Source organism: Haliotis asinina, chromosome 3 (assembly GCF_037392515.1).
Source record: "Haliotis asinina isolate JCU_RB_2024 chromosome 3, JCU_Hal_asi_v2, whole genome shotgun sequence".
Lineage (NCBI taxonomy): Eukaryota > Metazoa > Mollusca > Gastropoda > Lepetellida > Haliotidae > Haliotis > Haliotis asinina.
The window spans coordinates 28,412,855-28,423,355 of record NC_090282.1 but is presented as its reverse complement, the minus strand read 5'-3'; the positions used below and the strand labels follow the sequence as shown (position 1 = coordinate 28,423,355).

Here is a 10,501-nt window from a genome sequence, read left to right as displayed (position 1 = left end):
GGTGGCGGAGCTAAAACTTTGGACAGTGAGACTCGATGAGGAGGTCAGTGATGTTGGAAGATCGAGCCATGACTTTTATACCTCACAGACAGTTGGCCATAACGTCATCAACAGGTGTTCATCATAATTATTGCATCACTGATGAGACTGATTTGAAACGTTTAATTAATGCAGTTACAGCTTCAGGCAGATTCAGACAACTGCTAATCACGAAAGTCCCTCAACAAGCTGCTAATAATGACAGTCCCTCAACAAACAATGACACTGTAAATTTCGTGTCCAGATGTCCAAACTGCATTTCCGAAAACATGTTCATACACATGTGGCATCATTCAGAATACCTCGCCTCCTCTTCACTAGAACTAATTGTAGTTTTGGTTCGAACATACAATGAACATTTAGATGTATGTGTCATTAAACATAAGCCCAAATAACGCTGTTTTAATAGCACATGGTTCGCTGTCCACGTTTATATGCACTTAGTTACAATTTGCGTGTCAGTTAAATTAGTTTTGTATTCTATATTCCCCATGTTGTGCATCCAAATGTGCCTAACGTCATCATTGTCTGTTTGGACACTAATCACTAAAAATACGACAAAACACGTTGGTCCCCGTCATAAAGATATGCAAGGTGAATAGGATAAGTTGAAAATGTCTACACGGAGACTTTCATAAACGTTTTGACAGCAACATCTGAGCGAAAGTGACAACAATGGCGGCCATTTCACCATTTCCGTTAACTTTTGAATAGTCTCATACATGGTCAGCATGAACCGCTCTTAAGGCGATGACCTTGATACTGTTATCCCACATCGAAAGAATTCCCCGCAACAACGACATTTGAATGTTTAAAGAGTGAGCAAGGGTATTTCACGTTAACCCCATAGTGTAACCACAGTGTCCGAGTGTGCGAGCGTGGTGTAAGTATTCTTTTGATTTGTCATTTTGAAGTCGGTTGTGACCAAAGATAGGCCTGCTTGAATACTGTCCGTTTGAGAGGCTACAAAGTCCCTGCTGTATCTACACCGAAAGCCTTGACTTTCATTTTGTGTGTTCGTTTAATACGGGAACTATGAAGTAATTGTTCAATATAAAATCTGAAACGAAAAATGTACCAACTGTTAATATTTACTACGTACTGTGTAAACTGAATAATCAGTTATAAAAACATAATTCTGTATTTTATCTTTACATATATGATATTAATTTTCACACCATACACACATTGGATGTAGAAATGTGTTTTTGTTTCAGTGTTTACTGATTATTGTACGACATTAGAAAAATGTAAAGTAACATACACAGTGTGGAGGCTTCTGACGGAAACCGTGATAGAAGTAGTCTACAAAATGCTTGAAGATTAAACCTAATCCAGTAATTATCAGTTAGATAATTATGAGTAGGTGTCGCTGGGTGGCATTATGAATAGGTTCACGAAGAAGATTTTTACGTTTCCTATACATCGACTTGTGATGTGGCTCATCCACACTGGCTGACCCATTTACAGAAAACCTGCTAATCCGAATGAAGATGGACGAGCTGCGGTTCATCATTACACAACACACATTTATCTGTAATCAGTTGATAAACTTGTATAGCATGTTATACTGGAAACATAAAGGCAGAGTTAGAAGCATCAGTGACTGAAATATTGTGTGTGGCAATTTGTTCAGTGAAGCAGGATGCAATCTGATGCTGTGACGACATGGTGTCATCTCTATTTGATAGCGAGTATTAAGTAAATGCTTATCATACAGTACCCATGGCGAGATACAAAATGAGCTTCTCACAATTCTCCTTCATGATCGTATCGCTATTGTAACGTTTCTGTGTGAGAACAGCTGGGCTGGTATTTTATTCATATCACAGTATTAGATGTAAATACTTAATGCACAAATCTGACATGGGAATTTGAATCTCGTTTCAATAAAACGTTCAATATAAACACGCGAAGATTCTGTTCCACGGCGACTGAAAAACGTTTGTTGAACGACAACCCCATATCAGAAGTCTCAATGTTATGACGATTGCGATATTCAAGAGTGAGTGTGATAGTGAAATCCACGAATACCTCTAGTGACGCCTGGAGCGTCGCGTTCGCCCACAATAACAAATGTTTCCCTTTTTTTGTTCCAGTTGCAGGTGTCCGAGCGACATATTCTATTGGCGTATTAACTCAACAATGTTTGGCAATAAAAGAAAAAATGCGTTTGTATCAAGAACATTTCTGAAGAAATCTAGCTCTCAAAAACATCATTTTGATAGTCGCAGGGCACATGACATCGCACAACAGGTACAGGGGGGTTATTTACCATCGACACACGGATTCGGCGAGTGCAGTCACAGATAGATCCCTTGGGACAAAATGTTCACAGGTACGTATTAATGCACATACAATCATGATAGAAGTAATAATAATTTTGTGCGACGTTTGGAACATGCTGAACGTTTATATGCCTTCGGCATGTTGGAGGTGGACACTTGTCAGAACATTGTTGCCCCAACGGTGCACGTTTCTCAATCTGCCAAGAGCAGATTGTAGGCGAAACCAACTCGTTGATGACGAACACCGCTGTGGGCGCCCACGCTCAACTACAACAGCCGCTGATAGACAAGCTTGGATAGATTAGCCAGAACGATAGCATTACGAAAACGGTTGCTAATTTCCAATTAGACTAGTTGCAACAGGAAATTGGTGTAGGAGTACATGCCCAGACAGTTGGAACTTGTGTACATAGATGACATTTGCTTGCTCGACGTCCACGTGTCATCCTACAACTTACTGCTCGTCGTTTGAATCAGAGGTGTCAGGGAAAGTCAGTGCTGGGATAATCGAATATAATTAAATGCTTTCTGACGAATGGAAGTTCACTTTCGAATACAATGAAGCAATCGAGTCACGAGACGTTCTAATGTGCCCTTTATAGACTTAAACGTGGTGTTATCAGCGCAATGATTGGCCAAACTGAGCTCAATATTGTCAATATTGTTCAAAATTCAATATGATAGTGTACTTGTTCATCTTGCCAGGATTGTGACTCAACATACAAGCTTTACTTGTCCACGTACAGGACGTCACTGGTAGACGTACGCGACAACACCAACATCCACCCGCCAACGTCAATGAACATAGCGCTGGTCTCACTCGCGAGTTCATCAAAATGAATCAAGGTGACATTAGTAGACTCACCAGTAGCATACCTCGGCGATCTTGTAAATATCTGGCCAAACAAAAATGTTCAACAGTTGCTAAGTTCACTTTAGCTGCAAAACGCCAATTTCGAATTTGACCTCACACTATATTTGACTTTATTTATCTTTCTAAGATGCTTCGGTGAAAGATCAAAGGCGCCGATAATACTTTATCAGACGATAATGTGCATTACTTTTTGCATTACGTCACAATGTGTTGACGTCATTGCGCCATTCCAGTCTGCCCCCTCGTAATCGAACTTTTTTTCATTACGTCACAAGGTAACCAACGTCACGATGGATGTCAGTTGCCATCGCCTCGTACAGCCTCCCATAGTAAACTGCTTCGTCGCATCCCGTTGCATCACACAGTTAACATCACTGGTGGAAACATTACGTTTGTGTTTTCCGAAGGATAAAATGTCTCATAGTTCGACTCAAAATTTTACGGAGACACGGTAATGTTTGCAATGTTTCCATTCCCACAATGCACTCGTGGAATGTCGCATGACTAGTCAGTTTCAGCTGAATGTACTGATCTAAACTTTCGTTGGTAGTAGAAATGAGACAGTCGTATTACCTTGTATGGTTTAAGAAAATCACAGATGTAATTAAAATGATCTAGAGAAGATATTTAACCCGAGCATAAACCGTCATCCAAAGACGTATATTCCAATCCTGTGAATATACGTCTTTGCGTCACCAAACTGTCCAGCATTTGTTTTTCTAGTAACAAATCTGCCTGTACAATAAAGATCAGACGATACCCACTATCACTATCTCCTTCTTTCATGGCTTAGTAGACATGTTTATCATCCATAACTGTTTTCCACCGGAGATATTGCTTGCGTGAGATCATATCGCTTTGACAGTAGATTGCGTACAATGCCCTGCCATAACGTCATGAACATGATGACGTCACAATGATATGACAACGCTGCACTGCAAGTCTCACGGCAGTAGCGTGTGCTGACATACACATTTCATTGCAAACTGATGAAGAGTGCTTTTTATGACAAACGGAATAGCTCCTTCGTGTCCTCTGATATCAAATATATCAACACTCGCTGATGAAAGTAAAAATGTCCTCGGCAATTTGTAACTTTTATCAATTCTTGTTGATATAATCAGTAGACACTTGGGTGAGATTCTCTATGTAGTTGTAGATTCATCACATTTTCAGAGATACGTCGATTACTTCAATATCGGGATTAGGAGTGACACCCATGGCAAGTGTTGAGATAGTCATGAGTGTAAGGCAGTGGCGTTCAACAGTCCAGTGACACGCAATTATGAGGTTTATCTTGTTAGTGTGTGTTGAACCATGGATGAGAAAAAAAGGATCTTCCTGGGCAGTAAACCTTCGGGATTTCCATACATTCTTTGATGTTCTTGTTTTATTGATTCAGGGGATTAAACGTCTGGGTGACCAAAGGAAGCGTTTTTAGAACACATTCAGAAAAACACCGACGCCGATTATCTCCAGTTGTCTCTTGAATGGTTCACAAGATACGATCTAAGAATTCAGGCCTGAAACACACACGAACAATGTTTAGTTCACATCAGCAAACGGACAAATGGGTCGAAATGGTCTAAATTGACACACTGAAACATGAAATATATCAGTTGTAAACAATATCACACGATGGCATATTGTGGCGTTCACGTCTTCGTAACTCCATGTATTTACGGAGTATTTAATTTTTAAGTGAGTCACAAAAAGGTGATTATGAAATCATCACAATAATATCAACTATAAACATTTGGTCTCGGTACTGGTAACCAGGTGCTCAATTTATCAAAAGTGCAGCAGCATCAACAAAACCTTGTGAACGTTTAGTAAAATATTTTTTGTAAGACTTGTACAAGGAATTGAGAATAAGCAGAACTATGTAATTGTGAAATCTCTTCTGAAATGTCAAATAGATGTTTCTAGCAAACCTGGAGACCAAAGTCAAAAGTTGTATACAAGTTTAAACATCAATGTACAATTTAAACCTGATGATAGTTACCATTAATTCCTGAGAGTATGGACACCAGTAACCCTGCGTCGGACATATCTTATTGTAATTCCAATGACAGCGTTTATGCAACTACACCCTCTGGGTCTCTTGTATGGTCGTAGATGAGCACCAGTGCAAATACGGGGTAAAATAGCTGTTCACTAACCCATGCCTGTCGTTAGAGGCGACTAACCGGATCGGGTTGTCCGGCACGCTGACTTGACTGACACATGTCACCACATCCCAGTTGCGTGAAGCGATGCATACTTTTGATCATTGGATTGTCTAGACTCAATTATTTACTGGTCGCTGACATATAGTTTGAATATTTTCCAAAGCGGCGTAAAACTAAACTCATTCAAGTAGATTAGCATTTGGTTGCAATTTATGTCATTTGTATAACGTGTTTGGTGACATCATGTTCCTTCAATTTTAACAACCTTCCGAAAATATATTTTAATACAGTTCAAAATTTATATCTATCACGCCTAGTAAATCTAGCTAGAAATGAAAGGTCTAGTGGACCTTCTGCTGATTATGATAGGAAAGTTAAAACTTAAAAAGGTATGTAAAAATACGCTGATAACATTCTTACATGTGCTGGTGTTTTGTAGGTTATAAGCGCATTTGGTGCATGAAACCTGATATGTTTAACATGTAGAAGTTTATGAACAGAGAATGAAAATATTTTGTTTCACCATTTTATTTGCTGTTGCTTCGTATCGATATGTACTTCCCGAACTTACACTCACTCGGATATATGTCCTTGCTTGATTCCTTTCCGAAATCATAATGTATCGGGTGAGTGAGTGGGTTTAGTTTAATGCCATTTTTAGCAAAATCCCGGCAATATCAAGTCCATCAGAAATCGACTTCATACATTGAATCGAAACCGGGTGTTCCGCGCAGGAACCATAAGGCATCTCCACCGTCCCTGTCATGTATCGAAAATGATCTCATCTTCATTCAACTGATAACAACATCCTGGGGAAATATGACTTTGGTTATAACAAGACTGGAACACTCAGTTTGTGAATTCGAGACGTATACTACACACACGTCATACCCTACGGGGGCGAATGTTAACAGAAAGTAATTTCCTAGTTTTATTCTGTTTTACACGTGCGCCAGCTGATTACATCGGGATGATACCGCTGCAGTGTATATAAGTTGGCATTTCTTTGTCGTCGTCACTGAGCTATCAGGGAGTTTCACAGGAAGGTTCTAAGCTCACGCTGCCCAAATCACCATGAAGGTTCTTTTCCTGCTGGCCGTTGGTGTCGCTACCTCCTATGCTCGAGACTGTGGACACACGACAGCAAACCCCACTGCTGCCCCCACTACTCTGCAACCATCAACGACATGGCCGGAAGGATCCTTTGCTCTTCCAAAACCTGTTGCTGGCTGTCCTGGCAGTGGGTGGAAGGAGGGATCTTTCTATCAAGACACTGAAGATTATTACAACGGGAATACATGGAACACCACTAACATGAGCGGCATGGAGAAGAAAGACGGTTATTTGAATACTTACTGTGTCATTGATGACGCCACGACTGAGTCTGCGAGTTGGCCTGCTGGTACCTACTGCATCTTGAGGAAGAACGGAGTCTGTCCTGGGGGTTTTCAGGAAGGGTCCATCCTTTGGGATGATGAGAACAATTACAACATGAACTATGTCAAAGAGCAGAGCACCCTCCCCGATGGTGACTTCAACGATGACACTAAACTGTTTTATTGTTGTCGTGAGGATGCCAGTCCGGTCCAAGAGATAGCATTGCCAACATCTGCACCCTTCTACCTCCTGATGAAGTCAGGGACGTGTCAGAATGTCGCTGGGATGTCGGTGACAGTAGAGACGAGGCTTTGGGACGATGAGGACACCAGCAACCAGAATGCCAGAGAGGGATCAACTCCTTCCGAAAATAGCGATCTTACCAACATAATCATTAACTATTGCTACTACGCCTAACAGTCCAATGTGGTGTTTTCAGTTGACGGTATGCCGAAATAAAATAGAACATGCAAATTTACCTTTGTTTTCGTAATATTTGTCCTTTGAAATGTTATATATTTATAGGTGCTGTAGATATCCCAGTGTCATGATTATACATATGCTGTACACATGTGTACACACAAACGACAGTAAATATGGGTTTGCATACTGCGTAAAAACAAAAGTGCACAATTCACTGCGTACTGACAATAAAGAAGCAATCTCACAGAAGCAAGTTCCATGCTTAGTGCAACACGTTCTGAAAGTATTTCAGTCCATTTATACTATGATGCCAGGAGCTTAAGAACATCCAACGCACTTGGTACATATATGAATGCATTGCACGCATTTCCTTATTTTCAAGAAAAAGAAGGAAGAGTGAATGAGTGAGTGTGGTTTTACGCCGCCTTTAGCAATAATCCAACATTACTGGGGACACCAGAATGGGCTTCACACATTGTACCCAAGCGAGGAATCGAACATGGGTATTGACCGGGCTTGAGCCAGGAAAATCCATTCGGAAGCCACAGACATTAGACATCCCTCTAGGTACCACGTAGGGAGCTAAACATGAATCCAGTGGGTGGGACGCTGTCATTTTAATCAATACGAGTTTCCCAACTTCCGGCTTACGTTCCTACATCGAAGCTTATCTCTTTGGTGCTTAATACCATTCATGTTAGGTCGTCTGGAGTTAGCTCTTCGGAGGTATTTAACTTTTCTCAGAAGCTTTTGAATCTCAGATTGTGCAATGCCTACAAATACTTAAGGATCCTGTTATTCGTGCGTGTGGTATTATGAAAACCATTAGAGTTTAACCTGTTTTAATCACGTGTGAAAAGATAAAAGCAGTTGCTCTAATCAGACTCCTCAGGGCACACATGGTTCTAAAATAACCACTGTAACTTGGTGCGTCATAACTCGTAGAATTGCACAAAAACATTCCACCATCTGGAGAGATAAGGAACTGATAATGGATCACTCCTATAGAAGTGCTTCACTAGTGGGCTTTAATCCTGATACCTGACAGCAGAAAAGATAAAATTAATCTTTCGTGTTGGTATTTTCTTGAGCAATTACAACCGGAAGGACTGGTGACCTATTTCAGTGTAACCCTCAAACTTATATCAAAAATGTGATAGCTCGCTTTACATGTGTGCGTGTGTTAAAAAGATGGTCTGTATGTGACTGATCAGGGTCTTCCGCAGTTCAACAAGCTACACTCTGGGGTTCGTCAAACTACTTCATGCCTTCAAAAGCAGGATTAAAGCCTTAATCAAGCCGTATCATTGAGGACGAGTCAGTGTTCGATTTGTTGAAAGTTTAAAGACTTTGGCCATCCGTTCTGTAAAACATCGTATTGAAGCCCGCGATATTCATTCATCAGAAATTCGTTCACATTGGTTATTTGATCGTAAAGGCTGATTCAAGTACACCACTTAAGAAACTGCAGTCTCTGTTGGTGGTGATCGTAATGGGGTTCTTAGTTTACATTTCTGAATTGTTAGTAGATGGAACAGTTACTATTATTGATGATATAAGAGTTGGATAAATGAACCCACTTTTAGTTTAATACTTAACAAATACCGGAAATGATTGTGCGAGTCAAAATTGGGAATTTGTGCTTTTAAGCATTTAGAAATGTCCACCACAATTAAAATACTTGAGCCATGGTTTTCATAATCCTTTTTTCAAAGTTTGCAAAATGGGTATTTCTGCATATATTCTCTATTTCTATGTTTGATTGTAAGAAAAGGTTCGTCAGTTGAAACTCAATGATGTGAAAATAGCCATATTTGAACTGCGGTCTGACAGTTACATCTGGAAGAGATTATCCACTTGTAAGCAGCATATGGCTTAATCTTGTATTGTTACTAAAACATAAGATGCACGATGATACTTGATAATGATCTCACGGCAATTCTGCGAGCGGTTAAGATTTTACGACAATTTGATAGTTGTGTTTCATGATTCATTTTCAGAGAGTGCGCCCTTAATCTATTTATACAGAATCTAAAATTAATTTATTCTGACGAAATAACATATTGCGCAGACCAGATGTCTGTAATCTTGAACTGTTTTATGCAATATTTACATATCTGGTCATAAACAATGTAAAGCGAATGCAATAATTGTAAAAGGATAACGACACTGTCACATTGAAATTTGATAATTGTTCATTTAATGATTGTTAGAATCCAGCACTATCCTCTTTAAATAGGAAATAAATAGAGATGAGTGCCTGTTTTCATTCATCATTGTTCGCTGTCTACCATATCTGTATAATGCGAATGTTTTTGAAGTGCTGTATCACTGATTGGGTGTATTTGTTTTTCAGAAATGTAGTGTCTATAATATCGCTGGATGTTGACTGATGCTGGTCTGGTAAGTTTGCATATGGCATCAGTTAGTTCAGAGCTTTGTCTGTTTCCTAGGCCTGTTGAAGAGTGCATGGTTACCACCAAGCGACAACTAGGTAGAGACTTTCGAAACGTTACAGTAAGACAGTTGACATTTGTAAATGTATGTCTACCTTTCGATATTCAATTAAAATGTCACCGATCAGTTATTTCTGATTTTCAAACGTTGTTGGGGACCTGTGTGGCATTTATTCAAAGTGAATTATTCTACACATTAAACAGGATACAGTCAGATATCTGTGAGCTTATCTTGTCCAGACGAAGTTCGTGTCCATCACTCACTGCTTTTAAAACGAAACAATATTTTATTTCACATCGCCGCTAGCTTCTACTGTAAACACACAATCTACGATATTAAGACAGCCATGTATGGTATATATCTGAAGTGTGTTCCGCTGTTAGAACAGTATACACTTTGTGAAACAGGTGTGATAAATGCTAGTATTAGCGAGTGAGTGAGTTAAGATTTAACGTCACAGAGGCAATATTTCAGCCATATCGTGACGTGAACATGCTTGAAATTGACATGGAATATGTGTAGTATATAGAAAACTGTCATCAAAGGACAGTAAAAGAACTAGAATGTTACAATTAGCGTGTAAAGTTAAAACTAATAGCACTATTTAGACAGTACAATATAAAGACAGGCTATATAGATCGCCAACAACGGAAGGTAGATCACCATAAAAGGAACTTGCAGTACATTTGCTACCAGCATGGGGCCTAATTGGATTTACAAATGCTAGTATTATGTCATGTAGTACGGGTAAATGGCAGGAACTAAGTTATGTGGTTGTAATCAATACTGAATCATAAGGTTAAGAACAAAATGGCATCATGAAGTTTATGTTTATGAAGTCATACCTTGCAGTATTGAAAAATGTAAATATA

The 10,501-nt window shown here is 39.5% G+C and overlaps 1 protein-coding gene across 1 annotated transcript; it reads left to right on the top strand.

Annotated features, from left to right (window-relative positions):
• Positions 1-6,446: 6,446 nt before the first annotated feature.
• On the top strand, positions 6,447-7,166 carry LOC137276713 (uncharacterized). The gene has a single exon (XM_067808342.1). It carries the CDS (start codon positions 6,447-6,449, stop codon positions 7,164-7,166), a length of 720 nt encoding a protein of 239 aa, XP_067664443.1.
• The last annotated feature ends 3,335 nt before the right edge of the window (positions 7,167-10,501 follow it).